The 26,705-nt window shown below is 42.1% G+C and overlaps 2 protein-coding genes across 3 annotated transcripts in view; one reads left to right on the top strand and one right to left on the bottom strand.

Moving 5' to 3' along the window:
• fhl3a (four and a half LIM domains 3a) overlaps positions 1 to 17,850 on the bottom strand; it is a 61,128-nt gene extending 43,278 nt beyond the window's left edge. The window contains exon 1 of one of the 2 annotated variants that reach the window (XM_079504358.1): positions 17,812 to 17,850. Coding sequence is in view for 1 of the 2 variants with exons in the window: in XM_079504357.1 (XP_079360483.1) it covers positions 10,955 to 11,033 (79 nt within the window). In the remaining variant the exon portion in view is untranslated. Of the gene's footprint in view, positions 1 to 10,954; positions 11,234 to 17,811 lie in introns of those variants that run through there. The other variant, XM_079504357.1, reaches the window with a different exon arrangement.
• Positions 17,851 to 20,190: 2,340 nt separating this feature from the next.
• Positions 20,191 to 24,726, top strand: utp11 (UTP11 small subunit processome component). Its single transcript, XM_079503978.1, has 8 exons — positions 20,191 to 20,387; positions 20,719 to 20,780; positions 21,341 to 21,443; positions 22,146 to 22,265; positions 22,509 to 22,602; positions 23,182 to 23,312; positions 23,796 to 23,906; positions 24,121 to 24,726. Exons 1-8 carry the CDS (start codon positions 20,328 to 20,330, stop codon positions 24,202 to 24,204), a joined length of 765 nt encoding a protein of 254 aa, XP_079360104.1. The 5' UTR covers positions 20,191 to 20,327; the 3' UTR covers positions 24,205 to 24,726.
• Positions 24,727 to 26,705: the final 1,979 nt, after the last annotated feature.

The raw sequence follows: 26,705 nt of genomic DNA, 5'->3' as shown, positions 1-26,705 counted from the left end.
TGTTAACGTATGGTGAAACTTTACAAAAAAAGGAAAAAAGAAATGTACAAAAAAAGAGTAAAAGAACAAACAACTTAGTGATGTTTGCCAGACTCTTTGAGAAGAATAGAGTAAATGTGTACAGTATGCTGTGTTTGAGCTGAGATCAGTGAAGAGAGGGAGGGGAGAGGGAGGGGGTTATAATATGGTAACCTATTCCTTTAATATCACATACGCTAGATCAGTGGTTCTCAAACTTTGTCATTTCAAGGACCCCCCAGTTTGGTATACATTAGGCCACGGACCCCCCATAACTCCAAGAGTGTACACTTACTTACTTACTTAAGAGAGTAAGTAAGAGGGTGTAAAAATGGAACCAAATTACCGGTCCATTTGGTTCCACTTGCATGCCCTCAGAGGTACAGACCTGAAAGTTTGGATCCTACTGTAAGTCAAATGTATCTGGGGATCTTCCATTGCAAAAGAAATTGGCCCAGGCCCAGTGATATTGTCTGATTGTGCTAGGCTGTCCTAGGCACAAGAACAAGTGAACTATGAAGCAACTCCTCCGTCCTAACCCACACATAGCACTAATATGCTATAACATAATGGCTGTAGTATGGTTTACCTCAAATTATGTAAAATCAGACCCGTCTGAACTAAGTGGTGCTGTTGGGGTGTCTGACTAGTGGTTGTCTGACTAGTGGTTGTCTGACTAGTGGGTGTCTGACTAGTGGTTGTCTGACTAGTGGTTGTCTGACTAGTGGGTGTCTGACTAGTGGTTGTCTGACTAGTGGTTGTCTGACTAGTGGGTGTCTGACTAGTGGTTGTCTGACTAGTGGGTGTCTGACTAGTGGTTGTCTGAGTAGTGGTTGTCTGACTAGTGACTAGTGGGTGTCTGACTAGTGGGTGTCTGACTAGTGGGTGTCTGACTAGTGGTTGTCTGAGTAGTGGTTGTCTGACTAGTGGGTGTCTGACTAGTGGGTGTCTGACTAGTGGGTGTCTGACTAGACTAGTGGGTGTCTGACTAGTGGTTGTCTGACTAGACTAGTGGGTGTCTGACTTAACTAGTGGGTGTCTGACTAGACTAGTGGGTGTCTGACTAGTGGGTGTCTGACTAGTGGTTGTCTGACTAGTGGGTGTCTGACTAGTGGTTGTCTGACTAGTGGTTGTCTGACTAGTGGGTGTCTGATTAGTGGTTGTCTGACTAGTGGTTGTCTGACTAGTGGTTGTCTGACTAGTGGGTGTCTGACTAGTGGGTGTCTGAGTAGTGGTTGTCTGACTAGTGACTAGTGCGTGTCTGACTAGTGGTTGTCTGACTAGACTAGTGGGTGTCTGACTAGTGGTTGTCTGACTAGACTAGTGGGTGTCTGACTAGTGGTTGTCTGACTAGACTAGTGGGTGTCTGACTAGTGGTTGTCTGACTAGACTAGTGGGTGTCTGACTAGACTAGTGGGTGTCTGACCAGTGGTTGTCTGACTAGTGGGTGTCTGACTAGTGGTTGTCTGACTAGTGGTTGTCGGCACTCAGCATCCCAATACTAAAACTCAGCTTCCCATCATGCATCTGTGCACAGTGTGAAGCTCGGCAGCGCCACTTTGTCACCTGTTGGTACCCTATACATATATACATAGGGACATACAGACATAGGGACAGACATAGGGAGGGACGGACATTGCTGGTCATTGGAGTGGCTGCACCACTCAAAACACTGAAATACTACACATTTGCTGTAAAAAAAAAGGAAGAGGTCTGTCCTGGTTATAGCGGCGACAGCTGCCTGCTTCATTTGTTTGTCTGTTTTCTCAGAACTGTACTATACCATACATGTACAGTAAAGCAGTGGCTTTCAAACTAGGGTACAGGGACTCCCAGGGGTCCTTGAGGAACTTCCAAATGGAAGTTCTAAAAGAGTTAGCAGCATCAAAATCAACTTAACCACGTAAACCAGTACACAGTATACACAGTATATACCTCAAGCTAATTTTCAAATGGGGGTCCACGACCAAATACATATTAATTTGGGCTTCCGTCACCGACATGAAAAAGGTTTGAGAACTACTGCAGTAAACAGAAGGAAGTCAAGCTCAGCAATTCAGCTCGTACATTGGTGATGTCACCCGGTGTACCCTACTTTGGAACGTTTAAAAGCCAGCGTCAACTCAGAACCACGGCACAAAACCACAACCACGTCAATTATTTCATTCCTGACTCACATATACACTAACGACTAGAGAGAGAGGAATTAAACAAATGTCTAGAGTTGTCTTTAAAGATTGGATTTAAACTCCAAGCAAGGTTCCCGAAAACGTGCTGGTTGGATCAGCTGTTGGCTCCACGGCAGGGTCAGGGTTGTTGTGGTTCCATAAATGGTGAGAGAGGTGTCACATGGTAGGTCGTGTTTCACGCCACGTGTTTCAAGACATACAGTATACCATCTGTTTGCATTTTAAAATACTGTTTGAATGAGATTTTATTAAGTATTACCTTTAGCAATTATAATAAAGCTATTGCATGAGTTTTGACTGACCATTTCAGATTTTTTTCCAATGCCATAGGGGCGAAAGCTAGGCCTGTCGCAATCGTAATTAGATTTTTCATAGTCGTCATAATCACGTTAAAAATATTTATACTACTGTACTATACTATATTCCAAAATAGTGGAAATAGCAGATCTACAAGCTCAGCCGAGCAGAGCTTATTCCACTATTCATGTTTTCTTTTCTATTTTGTATTTATTTGTAATATCTGCCCTGTGCAGTGTGGACACCTTTTACAAATCCTAAAAGCCATACAGAAATGTAATTTGTATTCGTAATGTTCCAGTGTTCAAACACAATGAAATTGTTAATCGCAATCATTTGAGTGACAATTACTGACTGGAGTAAAATGTCATAATCGTGACAGCCATTAGCCGAGACGAGACTACGTTGCTTTCGGATCAGAAGGGACTTGTAAACGCTGCAAGAGTACACCTGACTGGACAACAGAAGAAGCAACAACAACAATCAACAATCAACTATCTCTGGTCTGTGAGCCATCTGGTAAATGAGTTCATGGTGGATGCTCTGATCTCCCTCTGGATTGAGTTATGTCCAATTACTACAAACATCCTGAGCTCAATGTGATCTGTGGCTTGTGAACATTCTGTCAAACAATGATCTCACCACACAGAGTATAAGAACTTCAGTGACATAAGGTGAATGATAGTGTAATGTGGAATACCGACAGAATGACAACATTCTCCTTTTCTTAAGTGCTCTACATTTGTTGTGGTAAAGAAGAAAAGTGTGTGGAATTTCTCCAGACCAGTACAAACATTTACAAGTATTAGTCAAAGTGCACAGCGGTTTTGGTCAAATTTGGCCATTTTTCTCTTACTTAAAATCCAGATTTTGTTTATTTAACAGAGGCCATCAACAACATAATCACTGGGCCAGAGTTAGCTACATTAAAGCTCATGCTGAGCAGGAAGATGATATAAGCAAAAAGGAATAAAAATTAACAATGTTTACAAAAGGCACTTCACCTATAAAACAACACCATGCATTACATTCTTTCCACCTTGTAGTTGGTTCCATACAAGGCTTTAGACCAGTGATCGCGTGATTGGTTTATCTTGAGAAGCCATGTTTGAAGTGTTGATTTAAAAATGTCTGATTTATTTGCAGAAGGATACACATTGTTGGTGGTACTGTAAGATCATATACTTTTATACATCAAGCCCATATCACCACTAACCCCCCTACCCCCCCCCCCCCCCCCCCCCACCCCCATCCCCGGCCCAAAGTATGAAGTTAGGCCACCATGCAAATATTGTACAATGAGCATGAGTACTCGGTAGGGACTTGCATTTGTCTCCGATTAAGCTGGCCTGTGACAACTCGTTGACAGATGTTCCTACAGGCATTAATGGTGCGTTTTGGGTGACGCCCCTCTCCATCCCATCTCCTCATACTCCCTCTTCTCTCCTATAGGAATAGCCAAGAAATCCCTCCTTGGCTCTCCATTACTCGTCCCTGTCATAAATCATTGTCGTCTTCCGCGTTGAGGAGCTGCCGTCCTTTTATAGACAAGGACACTTTCTCCCATTTATGGCTCCTCCAAACCAAGGCAGCGTACGAGTGGACGGCAAGCGTCCCATGAAGGTGAGAGAACAAAGGGAGGCATAGGAGGGCAAGAGCTATCCGGTCCCCTGAAAAAAACCTCTTTCATCGTCTCTTCTCCTGAACACTGACGGTGACTGACCTTCACTTTTGACTTCCTTACACGTCAGTGCCAACCTGTGTCCGGTCACTGCCAAATACACTCCTCTCTGTGTACATTAGAGAGGGGCAACTGTCATATACACTTGGATTTATGGTCCAGTGACTGACACTAGCTCACACCTCAACGCAAGTGGTGAGCCTGGCCTGTATCAGCCTGTCTCCATTAGAGCCCGATGCCAGATTTGTGCGTCCGATGCGGATCCCAATTTTGGAGTCCTAGCTAGCCCACCACTTTGTTTTGATTGATGTGTGTGGAAAGTGGAAAATCTATTTTATTTTTTCACAAATATAGGAAAGACATGTTGCAACACAAGCTTGTAGATCTGCAATGTTTGAAATAAAGCAATCGGGACAAATCAGTCTCCAACAGAAACAGGAACATAGGGAACATTAAATGTGTGTGTGTGTGTGTGTGTGTGTGTGTGTGTGTGCGTGCTTCGTGCGTGCGTGCGTACTTGCGTGCGTGCGTGCGTGCCTGCGTGCGTCTATTAATGAGGAGAGAAGGCAATGTGAGGAGTCCTGCGACCCCCGATAAGGAGTCACATTCTTGATGGCTCAACAGTTTTACCATGCAGAGCAGGGATTTGCTGCTGTTTACTTTAAGTGGGGGGAACGCACTCTCACAGCTGTGCTCCTAATAAACACCTATGTATTTCACAGAGAGGGAAGAATACACATATCTACAACTGAAACAGCTTTTAACAAATTCCAACAAGTCCCTCGGGGTCATCCAGGGTAAGTCAATTTATTGCAACACAGAAGATGCCTTTAGTTTTGACGCACGTGTGCACACTTGCACGGACACATTGCACACCAACCCACATGCCACCCCTACCACCGCACGCATTCCTCTGATTACGCTTTGTCTGCCATGATGTTACAGCCATTTGGGTTTATGCTTTGCAGATGTTGAGGCCCACCTCATTAACTATTAAGGAAGTTAATCAGCAGTAACAAACTAGTCCTGGCAGTAAGCACGGCGGAAGCCAGCATGGGGCAAGGACGGTGACTAGCCATATAAAGACACACCACTGTACTGCAGTCAGGGCCGAATGTCAAATAACACAAATTGCACACAAAGGCCAAATTGCCTCTCAAGACAAAACTGTTATGATGAAGGAGTCCTGCTACTATGCTGCTGTGGAGATAATGCTTCACTGACAGCGTGCTCTCTGTCTCTGCGGTTGTTTTGAAAGGTGCCAGCCTGAGCCTTGGGCCTCTTTGCCTCGTTTGAGGCCTGCTGTGTATCACAGTGTGCTTAATCGACTGCATGCCACATGGCCTAAAAAATATTGTCCAATTAAGCCAGTGTGTGTGCCTGCTGCCTGGTAAGCAAGGACATCCAAATAAGGACAGGATGACGAGCAGGCTGTAAGTTACTCCCCCACACAACAGTCAGTTCATTCCAATGCCGACAGATGGCTGTTGTGAAAAGCGAGTGGGAGCTTTTCAGAACATTTTATCGCCGGTCGTATTGTAGAGAAAACAAGGATATCCTTTGCTGAATTTACAGTGGGATAAAGCAACAAGAGGTTTGCCTCTCCAAATTAGATTAAGCAATTCAATAGTGCTGCACCGATTAGGTATACAGAAGGAATTCTAAATGTAGCCATGGTGAGCCCAGTGATCTAGATGCCGCCAATGAATGGGTATCCCGAAGAGACTCAAAACATTGCTACCATACCATGTACCCTCCAGTTGAATATGTATGATGCCATCCCCCAAAATTGCATCCAATGCCCAAGGGTTGGAGGATTGGGGGCAATCCCTGCTGCGACATATAAGTGTCATGTGTGTACAGTACTTCTACATCCAGCAGCATCATGCTAAGGAAACAGGAAATAGGCTACTGACCTATGGGCCACATGGCTTGGAAATCATTGGTTCCCAGGGCTACTTGAAGAGTTTTCTCTCTACCATCTATATTACTATAAACTGGGTGAAATTACACACACCACGTGTACTGGAGAAATTCTCCCTACCCCACATTCTTCTCCTCAAGTGCCTCTGTTAACCATGGTTATCCTATGATTTAGCCATTAGCCGCAACCCAACATAACCATTACTTTATGTATGAATTCATAATACACATCACATTACCAGTTGTACAAAAACCACTGCAATTTGTCTGCAGACTTACAATTTCTGCTTCCCCCACCTCTCCCCTCTTACTCCTTTCTGCACTCTACTTGATGTGACTTGCTGAGTTGGTTTTGGAGGCCTGTTCTGACAAACTATGCCCAGCTGTCATTTTCTTATTTATGGGCTTCCATTTAATTCACCATGTAGAAATGTACTGTTAATTTGACATAAAAAAACAGATACATACCAATGCATTGAAGAAATTCAAGCATTGAGCAATTCTAGAGACTGTGCACGTTAGGGCAGAGTATGGAAGGAGTCATCTGTGTTGAAAGCTGCGATGAAGCACTTCTGAGCAGAGTCAGACTGGTTTATTTGGCATCCCATTACGAGTGGCAGCAGGTTAGTCACTTGCGTTCATAGCCACCACACACCTTGCATCATCACGTCCTCCTATGATCTCGATCTGCTGTGGCCTACTGTTTTTAGAGTGAGAATTGATCATGTTATGCGTATACATTGTTTGTTTTATGACTATTTTGCCAGCCGCTGACAAACACTGATGTTCAACTGGAAATTATTGACACATTGCCATGTTTTGTGCAGTTCAGAATGGTTATTTTCAGTGAGTGGCATGGCTGTGTAAATCAGCCCTTAGGCTTTGAGACAACGGTGCATGTGTGACTCACGCACTTCCATAAGAGATGTAACCGGACATGACCTTGAGCGATGACGAGTTGGTGACTCGGCAGGATTCGCACACCCAAACAACATCTGTTTCATTGTGATATACGTAGCTGGTGTAGACGAGACATATTTGAATGTGGTAAGAGTGGGACTGCCTTGCATTCAGTATGCGACAGACAGAGAGAAAATAAATCAAGTAGAGCAAAACAACAGCACAGAACACGAGAACAGGTGACAGGCCAAACGAGGCAACACATAACCTCACTCTTCATAAAACATATAATTGCATTGCATGAAACTAGAGTTTGCAGCTTACTTTTCCACACATACTCCTTTTTTTCTTTTTACATTTCCTTTGAAGACATTTCCTTTGAAGCCATTTCCTTTGAGAATTGCAGGTAAGTGCTAGGTATAAACCTCTAATTGTATACCTGGAACCATGTAATTACTCTATTAGCATAGTGTAAGTTACCCTTTAATCCCCTTAGTGGCTGATATAAAGTTTAGGTTCACTATACATACAATTTCACGTGAATGAATGAATACCAGGGTAGAGAGAGCGAGAGTCAGGATGACTGAGTTGTGAAGAGCATACTGCGTGTGTCTCTGTGTGTGTGTGTGTGTGTGTGTGTGTGTGTGTGTGTGTGTGTGTGTGTGCATGCGTGTGTGCGTTGTGGGGGGGGGGGTTATTAGCTCCCAAGGGGGTCCTGTCTCAAAGGATCAGGTTTCGGCCATTTACCAACAAAGCGTCCATGGAGGAAGCATTGCACCCCTCACAAAAACACCACAGCACCTGGCCATCCCCATGCAGGAAACCTGAGGTCACATCCCTCCATTCAGGGATACTAGACATATTCCTGCTGCCAGCCACGTGCCCCCCGCGGCCTATTGGAGCAGGCTGCCTGGCTACAAATAGAAGGCCAGATGGCCAGAAGTGAGGGTTGAAGATGTCGCATAACTTGAATAAAGGGCCTAAAAGCATATAGAGCAGCTAACTCTGGGAAATATGGTACATGTGCTGTATATATTTTTACATGCACAAAGTTGTGCGTTACGTGAGACAATGCACAGTAGTAAACAGCTTTTGTGTGGTAGAAAGGCAATAAAAGATCCGGAAAAGCGAGCAGCTTTAATCCTGCTCCAACCACCTGCAAACACTTGACCAGCGTTTTGCCATCATTATCAATGCCCAGGGTTCAAAAGATGCCAACCACCCCCAACCCCACCACTAAAAAGAAAAAAAAGAAAAAAAAACTGGCACAAGTCCAACTACCACGCAGGGCTAACCTTCAGAAAACAGAGACCTCCAAAGAATGTGACCGTGGTCGAGGCTGGCTGGAACTGTGTCGCTCCAACGGCGATGTGAATGACAGAGTGAGAGGGAAGAAAAAAGCAAACAAAATATTGCATAGCCAATAAGCTAAGGCAAGGTTCCCAGCCGCTAAATATGACAGAATTACTGTATTTTTGGTCATGGCTGGGCTTTGTTTTTTGCTTGTTATTGTGAGCAGTTTGGGTTAAAAATATAACACCAGTTGTGTAAGGAAGGACAGCAGGGTGCCCCAGGCACCAAATTCTTCTTAAAGTGGACGTTCAGTTCAGTTGTCAGTATAAGGGGGGCGGGGGGCAAAGACAGCTATGCATTTGTTCAGTAGTTGAGAACATGCAAACAGCCAAACAGTTTCCTGCAGTATTTCATCCATGGCTGTGACGTGATCATTCTGAAGAGTGGAGATATTTCAGTTAATTGATATGTTCTGGGGTCACAGTTTGGTTGTAATTCAATTTAAATGAATCAAGCCAGGTTCAAATGATGATAACAAAGAGGGAAATTCCTGAATTTTGATTTGTTTTTCTGAACATTTAATATTTAACAAATGTGTAATAATTTAATTACTACAGAATAGGAGGGGCTCCTCATTCCTCTTGTCTCAGGTATCACAAGTAACACAAGTATATGAAACAGGCTTTCCAATTAAATTACAATTCGAAAATAATTCTGGCAAAAACTAAAGAAAACTTTTTTTTATTTGTGATTAAATTGTATGCATTCGAGTGTCCATTCAAGCCTGCATGATTCATTACACAATCATCCCATTGTTAGGAACGTGGTGTTCTCTAATATGGTTGTGGTGGTTGGCAGGAACAGTAGTTAGGGTCAATGTGGGCATCTTTATATCATAATATTTAGCCTGTGAAATCCTCTGCATAGACAATTGCAACAGCACCTATACTGTACTTTCCACAGATTAAAGGTTCTACGGCTACCACAGCAAACAAAATGGCACGGATAAGATGATAGCAATGATGCTGCTCCTCACACTACAACTACAACCTCTAGTACTACTACAGTCTGTACTGCATTTATGTATACACTAAACAAACTCTAAAGCCGCAACACACAGACACACCCATCCCAGACGTACACTGCCACATCCCACTTCCTGCTGCTCTCAAGGAGAAGAAGAGCTGCTTAGCCTGAAGGACTTTGTGCCCTGAGACATCCACAATCCACATACCTCTCAGCTGGCAGTTTCTGGGACAAAATCAAACATTGTGATATTCTTTAGCCAAATCTGCCTTTGTATAGATATTGTGACAATAATATCGTATTGACAATTCTGTTCAAGCACTTTAAAAAAAAAGAAGTGAAAGCAACCTCCAAGGAAAGAACACTTTTGCTATATAACAATATCCAAAATCAGACACATTATCTGTTATCATGTCTGTCATGATATTGATATAATATCCATACATTGGCCAGCCTATACATAGCGAGTTGATCCTGACTCAACACAGTTCACTGGGTCAGAAATCCAATAATCCAGAGCTGTTCCCTCTCTCTCTCTTCGTGACTAGCGTGTGCAGTGGGGTACCCTTCATGGTGTGTGTGTGTGTGTGTGTGTGTGTGTGTGTGTGTGTGTGTGTGTGTGTGTGTGTGTGTGTGTGTGTGTGTGTGTGTGTGTGTGTGTGCGTGTGTCTGTCTGAGAAGGTAGAAGTTGAAAAGCACAAGAAATGAAAACAGCGAGAAAGGCAGGCAGACAGAAAAGGTCCAGAGGCAGACCAGACCCCTCATTGTCACAGGAAGTGGTCCCTGCTTTCTCATGGTTCTGCTTTCCAGGCTTCTCCCCAGGCAATGTGTTCGACTAAGGTGTGAAGTATTTAGTCTTGTCATAATTGTCAAAGCACCCCCCCCCCCCCCCCCACACACACACACACACACACACACACACATACACATACCACATTTAGTCCAAGTTCAGGGGAATCTCACATTTTGAACTAAAATTTGAAATAGGCAATCGACATGGATGGATTTGTGTGATAATGTATTAGGCCAATACTTGAGCTGAGCATTCATGGTGTTGCTCTATTGGACAATGTCTTCTCCATTATCTCCAATAGCCTATATACTCCTTAGACCCATATGGGCCTGGGTCCATGCCCATAGGACCCCATACATGTCTGTAACTGTATCTGAGTTATGGAGGTCCTTAAAATTAAAAAGTTGACAACCGCACTATAGTCCTTAAAATGTATCTGTCAATGATAATTTACAGTAATAGGACTGCTGTCATCCATCCATCCATCCATTCATTCATTCATTCATTCATTCATTCATTCATTCATTCATCATTCATCATTCATTCATTCATTCATAGCCCAGTATCTTTATGGTTATACATTTCCAACATTTCCTTGTAAAGCTATTTTTTTCTGTCCCCACTTCCAACATTTCCTTTTAATGCTATATATTTTTTTCAGTCACCACTTCCTCCATTCATTGACAGTTGAAATTGTTAACTTGTACTGTTTAAAGAAAATGCTATGTATCCATATACGATGTCAAAGAGCGCAGCGGCAGCGGAATGCAGCGGGAACGTAAGAATGATGTTGAAACTAAGTCGAAAAAAGTCCATGAAAGATGTGACGCTTACCCGAAGTTATGTCAGCAGTTGAGGGCACCTTTGCAACCTGACGATCGTAGCCCACCTCCGTCTCTGTGTGAGCAGACATTCAAACGATGCGGACTCTCTGCGCCCGGGCTAGCTTGCAGGACGCAAAATGTTAACTTTTGTTTCTTTCACTTATTATAGTCAAACCTCTGGGGCGAAGACTGTTACTTACAGCCTACCGGCTACTTTTGTCCTACTACTGAGGAAGTTACTAGTGAGTCACAAGATCCCGCCCCAATATTGAGGAGAAAATTCCTCCCTCCCTCGACTTCAAACAGGACTAGAGAGCAGAGACTGCGAAAATGTGGACGAGAGCTCCCAGTTGGGCCTTTTAAACAAGTGATCTGATCTTGTAGTAAATGAGACGCCCCCCTCCACCTTCTTCTTCTTCTTCTTTTTCTTTTGACTAGATTATCGTTTCATGAATCTCTTTAGAATGTTTGTTGTTGTTGTTGTTGTTGTTGTTTCTATTTTATATATTTGTTTAAATGAGAAAGCATTAACTTTGATAAGATATGCTTATAGGCTAGGCTGCCTAGGCAGTAAATGAACGATATGCCTATTGAATAATAGACCCATGAGGCTAAAGTCTGGGGAATGGTTAGAAATCAGTGTAGGCTACTACTGATGAATATACCAGGCATATGTGCACAGTGTGTTGGGCCTATATATTGTGGACTGCATTTAGCTTTTCCAAGAAAAACTTGTGTGTCCCATAAATGGCAACATTTTTAGATCTTATGTCTGCTCCTCCAGTCCTGGTATATCATTAATTTATTACATATGATTCAGCTGAAGGTGGGGTTGTGACTTCGCATTTGAGTATGAACAGCTTTTTATTTTTTTATTAGGCTATATAAAGTAATCATACACCTGCTCCCATGAGTCAGAATGTGATAAACAGCTAGATTTGTCCTGGCCCTGGGCATGTGAAACACTGATGTTGACACAAGCACCAGCCCAATCACAGATAGCATTGTTCCAGTAGCCTATCGCCCCAGCATGTCTCTAAGGATACAGGCCTCCAATGTCGAGCTCAAAAGTCAACATTTTCCATAATTATCTTCATGGTCTGTTAAACTGTATGTCATACAAGCATTAAAAAAACAGATCTCTATACTCATGTCATGCACCAAAAAATGTGTGGACACAAACAAATAGTCCTATACCACACACACACACACACACACACACACACACACACACACACACACACACACACACACACACACACACACACACACACACACACACACACACACACACACACACACACACACACACACACACACACACACACACACACACACACACCATAAACTTCACTACTGTCGTGGAATCATTGAAAAAAGGATTTGATGAAAAGAGGGGTTTTGAATGCTGCTTTTAAAAGTAAAATGTTTCTGTGAATTGGTTTTAGGAATTGAAGCAGCTGGTTTGATCCCTGGCTTTGTGTCCAAGTGTCCTCAAGCAAGACAGCAATTGCTCCCAATATAAGTTGGTGCCTTTCCTGATGGTTACTGTATGTAACACATTGTAAAGCACTTGGATAATGGCACTAGGAAGTGCAACCAATTGATTAGATATAGTGATCAAGTTGGAGCACTTGTCAAACGTTTATGGAAATTGGCTCATCACTCAAGCAGGGCATACATTTCCAAGTCAGTCAGAGCTAATACATAAATAAATAAATAAAAACTATAAAAGACAACATCAGACACTGCCCCAACTCCTTACACAGAATTATTGAACTGTACCTCCAATCTTAGTTTTCTTCTTATTATTATTATTTTTTTCATTTGACATTACACCAGTAAGACGCCCTGAGGGCGACTGGGCGAGAAGCGAGGTCGCGTGCACGCATCCGCCTGGGTGACGGCAGACTGCTGGGCGAGGTCTGGCGCTTTGGCATGAGATCAACATATGGAATTGAATTCTGTACTGGCCATATATGGGGCGTGTCTTGAGTGTACATGGTTTGATGAGGTCAGATCAACATAAGGAATGTCAGAACAGGTCAGCTCCATATATGGAGATCTAAGGGTGGCAGCGGGGGCAGTGTCTTGAGTGTACATGGTTTGATGAGGTCTGGCCATATATGTAGCGTGTCTTGAGTGTACAGGGTTTGGCCCAGGTAGGGCCAGGCCCTAAGTTTCAGTTTCTGCCAGGTACGTGGCTGCACTAATAACTTTAAGGCGGGTCCGTCTAGAGTTCTAGAGTAGTCAAAAGGGAGACATGGAAGAGGAAGGACAGGCGGGGAAGGTTCAACATATGGAATCAGAACAGGTCGGCTCCATATATGGAGATGACCATATATGGAGGTGCGACGTGACACACGGAAATGCAGGTTTTCATAGTAAATGCGACCTATGGTCGCAATAGTTTTCTACACAAGTGCAGGCATGTGAGTCAACGCAATCATGTGACAATTGTGACAGTGTGATTGCTGATACTTATTTGACCCCTCCCCTCCTGTTCGCCACACCGCCTCTTAATTATGAATTCTAATTTTACACTCTGAGGCGTAGGCCTGTAAGACAGCACACAACAAATTAGAGGAGAGAAGCCTGTCTATTCATCATGTGAGAGATAGTCAGATGAGTCCCTCACTGGTCCCCTTCTTCCCAAATAGGTTGAGGGGCCATGTGTGACACGCTGAATCTGTTTATTTCTCAGCTTTGAAAAACAAAAGGTGAAGGTCAATAACTAAATTGAGTTACGTTAATCTATGTGTGTTAGCAGTTTTGCAATACTGAGATGACACTTGCACCAAGGAGAAACCAACAGAAGTGTCATTCAGTGGGAATGTGTCTCAACATTGAAAACGTTGAAAAAGAGAAGAAAAAAAGAAGAAGGCAGGTGTGACATCAGAACTTAGCAGCCTTGTGCCCTGTGAGGTGCGCCTGCGCCCTGAACAAGGTGCAGGCTGGGTGACCATGCAGAAGCTTTCTTCCCTTATAGAAGGTATGAAGACTGAAATCTTCAATTTTTGTTTTGTTTTGTTTTGTTTTAACTATGTAATGGCAGAATTTCCATTGTATTATGTTTTAATTTGATTGTATGAGTGTTTTGACCCCATGCAGGAAGAGTAGTCTTCACTGTAGTGAGGATTAATGGGGATCCGTAATAAACAATAAACAATAGAATCAATGCTGGTAAGAGTTGCATAATGGACGGTGGGAATTGGTTATAGTAATTCCGTCATTGTGAACATGTCTTACCAGTCTTGGACAAAAACATATAGCAACCAAATTTTGTAGAGATGCACAATATTGAAATTATGACCAATCTCTGATTATTTGCAGGGTCATATTGGCCGATTCCGATACAGATATATTACATTATTATATTATATATATTGAACTTGAATTTTTGTTTTGCTGGTGAAAGTAGATAATCCCACCTCCCCACTAACAGCTGACGCTCTTAAAGAGACAGAGACAGGCAGACTGGCTGCTCTGCGAGTACAAAGCCATTGACGGTCACATTATTATTGCGTCATCAATATCTGTGAAAATAATCTGGATTATTTTGAGACTGATCCGATACCGATATGGCATTTTTATGGATGATATGGCCGATTTTGATACGCTACAGATTATATTGTACATCACTTAGATCACTAACATTTTGTATACAGTAGGTAGTTAATAGAATCTACCTACTAAGCCTAGTGCGAACATAAGCTTTTGCAACTAACCAGATGACTGCTGTCATGCATGCTTTGCCAAATGAAATTTAGTACACTAATACGATATGGCATTTTGAAAACTCCTGAGTCAAATTAGCTTAGCTATAATGTGCATCATGGCCTTGAACTTCAGATCAAATAGAATGCTCAAAAATAACAGACCCATTGTTGTATTATGTGAGTGTGGATGAAATTTAGGATGAAGATACAGTACCAAGGGTTCATCAGTAAGGTCACAACTGGTGTCATCTCTAGCCCATCGAAGCATAAAAATGGGCCATTGTCGAGTTAAGGATATAGGTAACCGTAAAACACAAGTTTTATTCAAGTGAAAAAACAATTAACGCAACACTTCGAAAGGGTCATGCAATGAGGTATAAATTAAGCTATCAACTGAGAGAGTTGTGTCACCACCGTTCACAACCATCAGGTAAATACTTTTACAGGAATGATGGATCATACAGAACCTCAATAAGTGGTGTTGATTCTATTTCAGATAACCTGGGATTAAAAGGAGTAATTTTAAGGTATATTTTTGTGAGAAATGTCTAGAATATGTTCTCAGCCCTCTGATTGGTCTCTGACCGACCAACCAGCAGGCTCCATCCACCTTATTCCGCCATGGTTCCGACCACCTTCTGGTTGTTTATGCTGAGTTTACAAAAAAAAAAGCCAAGCCCAGTTTAAAATAAGAATTGACAATTGAAAATCAATACGAGGCAATGGTAGTGGATGCTCAGGATGTTTGTCAAACCAAGCAACAGCAACCAATGGGCACGAAGAGGGGCGGGTCACGGGTGGGACAGTGTATTTGACACCTCAATTATAATTTAGATGAGCATCTAAACTTTTGAATATGGTACATCAGTACATCTGTATTGTTGGCTGAATATGCAGGCCCAGCTCTAGCTCAAATCCTAAACAGCTGGGTGATCTGGGATATGCAACGTATTCCAAATAATTTCCCACACACTTGTGTACACGATTACGTGGAAGAGGCCTGGGTCTCAAAAAGAAAATATGAAAGAACAATTGGACTAAGGATTCATCAGTAAGCTGATTGATTGATTGATTGATTGAAAATTAACAGTTTGCAGAATTACAGTACATTTCAAGCACAAACTCAATACAAAGGCTGTTAACTGTGAGTGGACGACCCAATTAAGCATTACACTTGTTTACAACAGGGTCCACCATGTTCAATTCATCAAAACATTTAGAGACGTACAAATAGACACTTCTATATAGACAAAGAACAGTACAGGAATTCATCATAATGGAGGTAACAACTGGTGTGTCATCTAGCCCATCAAAGCACAAAACTGTGCCATTATTGAGTTTCTAACAGTCAATAACAATATCATAAGTGCCCCTTTTTATTTGTAATTGTTGTAAAATCTATTAAATTGAGAATGACATCTACCTTCTGTTGTATTGTGCTTTATATGATTATTTGCATATACAATTATTTATGTGTCAAACTCGACTTGATGTGGTTAAGTGATGCAGACAGACTTAAATGGGTTTAAGGTATTGTATAAGAGAATATATATTATACTGTATATATATATATATATATATATATATATATATATATATATATATATATATATATATATATATATACACACACACACGACATATTTATTTAAAGATGTTATGTCTATCTTTGTGTAAACTGTGTTTAACAGTGTTCAGTACAACAGTGCCCAGCAGCATAGGCTCTCTTACCCTCTCCCTCTGTGGCAGGGCAGTCAATATATAATAGTGCGGGAGATATAGCCACCAAGCTGTTGTTCCGTTTTTGTCATACTTAAAATTACTTGTTGAAATAAAAAACCTTGATAGAGTATGAGCATGTGGATTTATCAAGTTATTTATTATCATTATGACAACAAGACTGGGTCCACGGTCCAATAACAGTGTGGCTTCATGCAGATCTCAGTCTGACGCCAGTGCAAAGATGGTTGGCATGCTCTTAATCTCATCCCTTGTTTGTTGTTTCCAAGTAGCCTTTCAAAGAGCCTACTGTATATTGTAGAAACTTGAAATGAGGTTGATTTAGTTAGTGTCATTCAATTATCCTATTTGTTCATTTTATGCCACTACTAAAGCTTCTGTGTGTGAAATAATACCATATACATATACCTAATGATATGTTATAAACTCAATAGACTGCTCTCAAGTAACTTTAAGTGACAGCACACTGAACATCATGTTTAGCTGTCCGCTTCATTACACCCAACTGCTGTCAGTCATTGGTGGATTGAGCACTTGACTTAACCCATTAAGAAAGCCTAAACGTTGTTATATCTTTAAGACCTAAGGCTGGTTCTACAAATTCCTCAATTTAATTGTTCATGCAGTACATCACATTTCCCATTGTGATATCACTGTCTTGGTATGTTTATTCTAGAATAGTGCACGTATTTTCATTTTAATGGGAAATGTGCAAGTGTAGTAATGCCAGTATACTGTAATCATCAATAAAGTATTATCGATGATTGCTCCAGTGGTCGTTTTTGCCATTACTATGACATCATCACCCTTTAGACCAGTGTTGCCCAGACAGTGATTTGGGACCCCTTTGTGGGTCACAAACACATTTTTTGGGTCCCTTTCATTTTTGTTTCCCACATTTTGTTTTTAATTATTACAATTTCAAAACATTTTTCAAAAAATGCTAAATTATTCATGAATTCTAAACAAATGTCTTCAGTAATTTCATGAAAAATCTGAGAAATTCCATAAATTAGAAAACAAATGTTTAAAAAGTAGTGAAAATAGTCAATATAAAAGCTCATATAAAACGCAGCGCAAAGTGGCACATTGTGAGCTTGTACAGCTGCTATTTTCACTAGTTTGGGTCCCGGGCAAAATTTGTAATTTCTTTTTTTGGGTCTTCTGCTAAAAAGATTGGGAACCACTGCTTTAGACAACAGCTGCTAGGGGAAATACGCAGAACTGTGACCATGCAAAATTGAAATATATTGCCCATGTCTGAGCTCCCTCTACTTCTCTCCATCCCAGTGCTTTGTGTGTCTGCAGTATAAAACAGTCTCAGATAATGCTGTAATATTCAAACCCCCTCCCCAACTCCAGCAGCGAAAATAAGCACCAGACTGGCAGTTAATTGTAGACGATTTACGTTTTACAGGAGGCTGTGGTTGAGGATCCCATCCAGAAGCTGCTGCTCCCACAGCACAGTCGAAGGTTGGCTCCTGAGTAACAAAAGAGGACAGTAAGGGACAGTAGGGAGGTTAATTATTTGTTGCAGTCTGACTTTTGACTCAGCCTATGGTGTTGATTTCACACGTGAACGAGCTCCTAAATGGTACCTCTATCACTGCAAGTCAAGAGTTTGATGTGAGAATGTTCAATGAGGCAACTAGAACCTGAGGGAAATCCTGCGACAGGGTTGGCCCCGCCGCACATGATGGCCAACCATGGTCGAGGATGGGAAACATACCAGAGGCCTGAGCTCAGCCCAAATCCAGCAGTCTTATGTCAGCGGTGTTATTTTTACAGGGTCGTATTAGAAAACCAAGAGGCTATCCATCTGCCCCACAAGGGCATTCCTCTTATCACTGACCCTTGAAGAGACCACAACCTCTTGTGCTTCCCCGGTCTTGCATCAGCTTGTTACAAGCCTCCTATTTCCAGAGTAGTATTTACGGTACCCCCACTGTGGCTCACCATGGCGTTTCACTTGTAATGATGAATACTCACATGAATTAAACAGCAAGGAGCCCTGTAAGTCAGAACGCAGACACATTCAACCCGTAAATCTTGACTGCCGTCTGTGTTTGCCCTGTTAAACACATGTTTGCGGGCGAGCGGCTGAAGTTGGGCCTCGGGCCGGAGCCCTCTCTGGGATGAGGATCAGGGTCATTTAGGCATCATCAGACTGACAAACATGTTTGTGACATAATGTGGAAAAAATGATCCCATTCACAGGGTCTCATCTCTCCCGCAGAACATTCTGCATGCCGGGAAAAATCTCACACATATAAAACACATTCTTTGCGGACGCTGGGGAGGTGGGGATAGTGAGGGGAAAATGGCTTCCTTTCCACATCCACAAAGAGTTTTGGAGTCTGGGTGAGATTAAGGGACTGGTGCCACTGCGGCTTTGTCTTTGTCTCTCCTTGGAATATTGTGTCAGGAAGTGGAGAGAGCGGCGTTCCCCAAGGGAGCGTGGTGACCCCGTCAGCATCTTCCCCCATCCCCGCAAAAGCACGCTGTTGTCATGCAACCACTTCAGTGAGAGGAACTTGTGTGAAGATTTGTGTCCACAAAATGAGATATCCACCATTTGGAAAAACTCTGGTACAACAGCCTGCTGTGCTGGCATTCAAGTAAAGCTCATTGTGGATATATTTAGGTTAAGTTCTTTGCAACATATAGCCTAATGCCAGATCTAGTCCAATATTTATTATAGTATGTTGCGTGCAAGCTCTTTTTAGGTAACAATTTAGATATTAATTCAATCTGTTTCGGCTTTTGCTTTACAATCACAATATGTTCATGTTTTCACTTAGTTTCATTAGATATCATCTGTCTAGGTTTGAATCAAGAAATAAACAAGAACACCAAGGAGGGACATGCAGTAGCCTACAAGTGACTTGCAAAAAACACAAACTTAGCACCCATTGCTGTTAACAAGGCTCTCCTGGCAAATGCAAGCAGTCATTATGATGACCAGAAATGTTGTGTTTCAAAACCTTTGCCTATCAACTCATCAATGTGATGAGCATGAGCCTCACTTGTTAATAAAATAAGGAAGGGCAATATTGCTTGATCCATGAAAGCACAAATTTGCACAATTAAATATCCAAAATTGATCTGTCAACATTATGTGTTTGTTAAAACTGTATTATTTTGATACATGTATGATAATATAATGCACATATGCACTCTGTTTATACGGTGATGGTAGCCTATATATATGCCTGTAACGAAGACTCTGACTAGGACGTTGGGCTATATGACATATGACATGTCTAGTAGTATGACAATCCCTATATTTGGGCCCGAGCCGACCTAGTGCTGATGTCAGATAGATGTGGTAGAAATGGATAGATCTAACTGGCTTAGTCATCGTGACAAGCCTGGTCGGAGAATATATATAAAGGCCAAGGGTGGCTTCAGGGAGAAGGCAGAAGTCGAAGCATCCTGGTTTAAGTTCTAACACCACTGCGGGTAAGTAATCAGCAATAGAGCCTTGACCTATTTTATATGATTAAGTAACATTAAACTAAAGTATAAATTCCATCTGTGGAACTGGCAGTGATTTGATTTGCATAATGTGGACAACAGTGCCACCTACTGTTTAATATAAAGTTGTACAAAAAACAAAACAATACAGTATGATGATTTGTTGCAACGATTACATTAGTCATGAAGTTTCACGAATCAAATGTATAATCAATCAGTACACTATAAACAATGTATGGGTTGATCGCAAGTTTAAGTTTTAATTTTAGATTTTAGAATTCGTTTCTCGAATCTGCGAGAAACGAACAATACAGCTTCCGTAGTCGACAACCCACGTGTCTACTCTAAGCAAAGGAAGCACCAAGCACTTACTTGTCATTCACCACAGTGTGTCTGCTCTGTTTTTAATTACTCTTTTATTAATTACAGTTAGGCACGAATTGAAACATGTCCTCGTTCAGGAAAGCGCTGAAATCCAAACAGAAAAACCACCATGAAAGATCTCAGGTGAGCAATTCACTGTTTTTGTTGACTAGCATCTTAGCTAGTACCTGAGCAGCTAAACTGCTAGCCCCTCTTGGGACCCCCGTAAAGGTTTCTGACATTTGTGACATTTGGATGTTTATACATAAACATCCAAATGTCAGAAACCTTTACGGGGCTACTAAACTGCCATCTGTTGGTATGCTGTGGTCTTCATATTTACTAGGATTGAATACAGATGAAGAACACAAACACAGATAATACAAAGTCAAACATACAAACCTGATAATGAAATGTAACGTTTGGAAGTAACTCAAGCACAGTATACATAATGTCTTAATATTTTCCTTACCAGCCTGGATTCAGGAATCATTTGGGATTTCTGGAGAAGAAGCAGGACTACAAACTCCGTGCAGAGTACGTGTATACATTTTCATCATGCATTTTTTTTGTCAACTGTTGACTAATTTGTCTATCTAAAATCATAGTAAAAAGAAAAGTACTAAACGTTGAAATGGGCTCTATGTAAATGTGTTACCAATGATACTAATAAAGGCTCTGTTCCATTTAGTCACTACATTTTAGTGTACTGTGGTTCTCAAACTTTTAAATTTCAAGTGCCCCCATAACTCTGAGAGTGTACAAATGTAACCAAAGGACCCTTAACAGGTCCATTTCTACACACTCAGAGTTACAGACCAGTACAGGGCCATTTGGAACACACTCAATGACACTTTTAGACCCACTGGTGTAGCAGATTGTTTCCAGTGAGCCAACATGCACAATAGCAACACTCTGAGTCTGTTTGACCAGAATGGAACAGAGCCTTCATTAGTACCATCGCTCCTGTGAAGATGATACTAATGAAGGCTCTGTTCGTGCGGCTAGTTTAGCCTATAAATAGGGACACTACCAGGTAGACAGTGGTTCAGGTTTAATCACATGATTGATGTTGATGTTATTTTGTTCTTTTATAGTGACTACCACAAAAAACAGAACACTCTTTCTGCCCTGCGCAAGAAAGCCCTGGATAAAAACCCAGATGAGTTTTACTACAACATGATCAGCTCCCAGCTGCAGGTAACATAACCTCGCTCCATTGTCCAGTTTGTGTGGAAACATGACTTACAAATTAAACATAATGTACAACATCACTTTACAACAGTGATGTTGTAATCCCAAATGTTTAAGAACCCCCATACCTCTGACATGTGCATTTGGTTCCATTTGTACATTCTCAGAGTTACAGACCTGTAAAGGTCCATTTAGAACCCCCTTCCCAAGGAACCCTGAAGCACCCTGCCTGGACCCCACTTTGAGAACCAGTGCTATACAACAGTGGTTACCAAAGTGGGGTCCGGGGACCCCCAGGGGTACTTGAGGGAGTTCCAGGAGGGACCCATAAGCTAAATGATAATTTGGAACCAAATGGACCCTTATGGGTCTGTAACTCAAGAGAGTGTATACAAACTGTACGCTCTCAGAGTTAAATTAGCATTGATTTTACAATATAAATTGGGGGTCCCAGAGATAGAAATGCTATTAAATGGGGGTCCATAGACTAATGCACGTCAAACTGGGGGTCCTTGAAATTAAACGGGTTGAAAATCACTGCTAGAGCCATACAAATCTTCTCTTATGGGGGTCCCTGGCATATCTTTTCAAATGGGGGTCCGCAGGCTAATTAGAGTCAATTTGGGGGCCTTGACATGAAAAAGTTTGGGAACCACTGCTATCCAACATTTGACATGTCCCCTGTACTGTACTCTGCTACGATGACAGGATGGTGTGCATACCAAGAATAAGGAGACTCATGAGGAAGTGCTAACAGAGGAGCAGAAGAAACTGATGAGAACACGGGATATCAAATATGTGGAGTTGAAGAGGGTTTCTGAGGCTAAGGTAAGAGGTTAAGAAAGATTGGTTTCAACTATGATAAATGCAAATGTTTGAATACTTTTTTACGTTATGCGTTGTTGTGAGGAGCAATGCATGACCTTTTCGATGTGATGGAATGTAAAATGTATCTACTAAGATTTGTTGTCCTCCCATTACCCTGTTCTGAATAGAAATGTACAATTGCAAGCAATATATGCTAATACTAAAAATAAGTGTCAAATTAAATATTTCCTTTTTTCCCCTCAGAAAATCGAGAGGTTGAAAGCAGAGCTCCATCTTCTGGAGGCTGATGGTAAACAGAAAAACAAGCATACCTTCTTTGTGGATTCCAAGAAAGAAGGTAGAGTAATGCCAGCGTTATTTTGATTGTCAAAGCAAACTGCTCTTTGCATAACATCAATGGACCATTTCATAGTTGACTCTTAAAGGACCACTTCACCACTTTTCAACTTCTCTTCCTATAGTTAGTCCTAACTAATGTTCATGATAAAATACCACAATTTTTTCCTACTCAGTCTGTGTCTCATAGGAAGGCTGTGGGCAGTTCAGAAACACGTCCACCAGTGACCTCATCGATGGTGAATCCAAGCTAATAGAAATGGCAGGCTTTCTTTTCCTGACAAGTTGCAATGCAAAAGTTGAAGCCATCGTTCTCACGATAATACAAATCTAAATATATTTTAAAACAAATCTTGTTTAAAAAAAAATCTGCCTAATGATGATGTCACTGGTGGACGGGTGTCCGAACTGCCCAAAGCCCTCCTATGAGACACAGACTGAGTAGGAAAAAATGGTGGTGTTTTATCATGAACATTAGTGAGGACCAATTATATGAAGAGATGTTGAAAAGTGGTGAAGTGGTCCTTTAAGAAATAATGCAATTCTGGGAAACTTATTGTAGTTGTGCTGTGTTTTCCAGTGGAGTCATTTGACCTGGCCAGACATCTGAACACGGACCCAGGGCTGGTGGACCGGGTGTTCAACCGACCCATGCTGCACACTCTGGAGACTAAGACCGTCAAGGGAGCTACAGAACCTGGCAGTCTGAAAGTATGACTACACTTGATTGAATACTTTATTGGTAGAAATGTAATCAGTACAGGGTACAGTCAAACACACTTCCAAAGGGATCACCACACCAGCCACTATTTCTGAGCACACAGCATGGGCCTCTGTAGATTGTGTGATACTGTATAATGTAGTGTACTGTAGTGCATACATGGGCAACTGCCGGTTCACTTAATGCGGCCCACACTCCCCCACAGGTTATATCTGAATTCAGGTGTTACAACTCCAAACAAGCAAACATAATCCACTTTAATGACTTCAGTCTATATTAGACATGTTCTGTAAACGTGTTGAATCTGTGTGGTATCCTGTAAATTCTGAAGGATTTTCATTGGCTGTGAGTTTTCAAATCCCCCTGAACGTGATCTCCACGATATTGTTCACCACATGTCTTTATTAAAACAACATTAATAGTTCTTGGTGTGGATAGCCCTTAACTCCTGATGTTTCCCTTTATACCTGTAGAAGCTCGCCAAACTGAGGAGGCACCAGTACAAACTCCTGTCCCAGAGGATTGACAGGGAAAAAAAGTTGTTTGTCATCAGCCAGAAGCTCCAGACCCGCATAGACATACAGGTGAGGAGACACGTCCAAAACAAATATATTTTAGAACTGAGACGAAGCGAAGGAATTCCCTGCTCTACCGACTTTTAGGCGAAATCACATGGGATAAACCATTTGGATGCATGCTTTTCTTTCTGTTTACCATAAGCATTTTCTGAGAGTGAATGATATGTGATGATGATGAAATATTTCAAATGGTACTGTTTTTGTCTCCTTTGTTCCCCAGGATAAGAGAAGGAGAGTAAAAGTTAGCAAGGAGACACCCAATGCTGCTGCCATCTACAAGTTTCAGGCCAAGCGGCAACGTTAAGGGAGATATGTACCATACTCATTGCCGAATATTGGACTGTTGTGTTAGCCCATGGAACATAAAACATGGGACTGTATGTGCTCTTCACAAAAGAAAAATTCTGTCACAATCCCTATTTGGTTATAGGCAAGGGTTTTCAAAAACATGTCTAAAGTTTCAAGGAAAAAACAGATCTAAAACGCATCGGAATTGTGACCATAGATCGTCTATTTTTGCTATATAGGACTTGGTTTATATGAAAATGTTGAAGCAAGCCATGTAAACAAACCAGTTGTTCTCTAGGTGAGGTCCTTCCTGCTGGAAAAAGGCTTTCCTTTGACATATCTTTGCTCTCGTTCATCTTTGGAACTGACAAATGTATCTGCTATGAGGAGGTTTTAACAGAAGCAAAATATTGTGAACAGTGATTTCAGTTCAAGGAGGTGTTTACATGGCAGTGCAGCTATGCAGTTTTTTGTACATATTTAACAGACCATTTTGTTTTTGTTTGTAAAAAATAAATGATTTGTGATGATTCTGACATTACAGTGTAAGTTCATTTTGTACTTCTCTGATTTCACATACAGTAGATGTAGTTTTCGCTGTCAGTGGTGTGGGTTGTTGTTGTACCAGTAGGTGGCACTGGTGTTCCTCACAAATCTTATCTGGAAATGGAATGAAATTTGTGACAAGATATTGGTAGATAAGTAGACTAGGACAGCCTAAAGGCAATTCACTTTAGCTTTAAAACTTTTGATAGTTTGTAGAACCATGGCCAAGTTGTTTATTGCTTACATATGACTGACTGGCATTTGTTTGTTTTTTTGTGTGTCATTTCTGTCATGTACCTCTCAGCCTAGAAGTAGATCTGCCATTCATGCATGATTTTATTTTTGGTATACCTTCATAGCTATGCGATCGGGCAATAAGTGCAGACAAAAGTGATGCCTGATTTACTTTGCTGCGTGCCAAAAATAGCTGATCTACAAGCTCACAAAGCGTTATAAGTGTCTGCAGAGTTCCTGCAGCCCCAGAGTGTCGGAATAGACTGCAGGGCCGGGCGCCCAGCAGCAGATCACAGCCTTCCCGGCTTGATTGATCACTGTGGTGGCAGCAGCTTCATAAACAGGGCCCATCCATCAGCCTCTCCCGGGAGCCACTGGATGGGGGGGAAGGAGGGAGGAGAGGGAGCCAGTCAGAAAATGTCACCAGGCTTGGGGAGAGGTTGGAGGGGGTGGAGGCAAAGGGCCCGGAGGCCCTGGCTGGGACACTGCTGACCAGAGCAAAGGTGAGGCCAGCTGCTGCGGAACGGGCCAAAAAGGAGGAAGAGTGATGTTTGGATGTTGGCCTGGATTGCACTCAGTTAAAGGCTCTGCTCTGGAATTTAAAAAGGTCCTGTTTTTGTTTTGAACTCTTACTAAAGCCCAGGCTATATCAATTGATTATCACAGTTTTGGTGAAATTATAGCCCCAAACTTTAAAACAATACCCTTATGCGACAGCTATGAAAACCTGCATTTCAGGTCTGTCACGCCTATCATGTCTGTCACGCCTCGTGACACGCTCCATATATGGCTGTCTCCATATATGAAGATCACGACATTGACCTCATCAAACCCTGGATAGCCATACATGGAGAAGACTGGATCATCACCTAGATCTGCATATATGGAGCCGGCCAGCAACTCTACTTCTGACCTCATGGACACCAGATTAATAGTTTAACTCCTGCTTAACTTGCTGTATTAAGAAGCTCTGTTGTTTCAGCATGACCTCGCCCTCAGGGCGTCTTACTGGTTACAAATGCATACCTGTACATACTATACAAATTATTGCCTAATTACTGCGTGCGTATGTACTACACTATTTCACTTTTCAATTCTGTCTTGGTACACAAATGCAGGCACTCATACACAGACACAAAGCAGAGCAAGGCCCTTTGCTGGCATTTTGAGTGTTGACCATTCATGCCAGAATTATGTTCTACCCAGTGACAGAGTGACTGACGTCCTTTGCTGACATCCCCCGCCACTCTTATCCTCGCCTTCCTCTCTCTCTCCCTCACTGCCCCCTCCTACTGCGTCACAGCGCTAAGCGAGCGTGCCGGCATTGGGACCTTCAGGGCCAGTGTCCACCAGCGGAGATGAACTGGGGGTGGGGGTGCTTGAGGAGAGCCCAGGGGTCAAAACGTTGTGCGCAGTTTCCGGGGCCCGTCTGCCACTGTGTGACCCAAACACAGATGGGCCACTGTTCCTTTTTCCTAAAGCTCTCCTTTCTTTCCCTCCCCAGGAACAGAAATCTTAGGCTAAGAGGGCGAAGAGAGGCAGGGGCTCGAGGGGGTGGGCCTGTGGGCGACCGTCTGATTTTAAAGATATAGACAAGGCATTCCACTATTGTCCGAAGACTTGCACTTCATTCGTTGACTTTTTCACGTGGCATCCTGTTTGCCCGCCCCCAACCCCCACCACCAACTACTGACCTTGAGGTTTTGAGAAGGAACAGCCATTTAGGGGTAGGGGAGT

This window comes from Electrona antarctica (genome assembly GCF_951216825.1).
Source record: "Electrona antarctica genome assembly, chromosome: 6".
Classification (NCBI taxonomy): domain Eukaryota; kingdom Metazoa; phylum Chordata; class Actinopteri; order Myctophiformes; family Myctophidae; genus Electrona; species Electrona antarctica.
The sequence above is the reverse complement of the archived record's forward strand: the minus strand, read 5'-3'. Positions and strand labels throughout refer to the sequence as shown.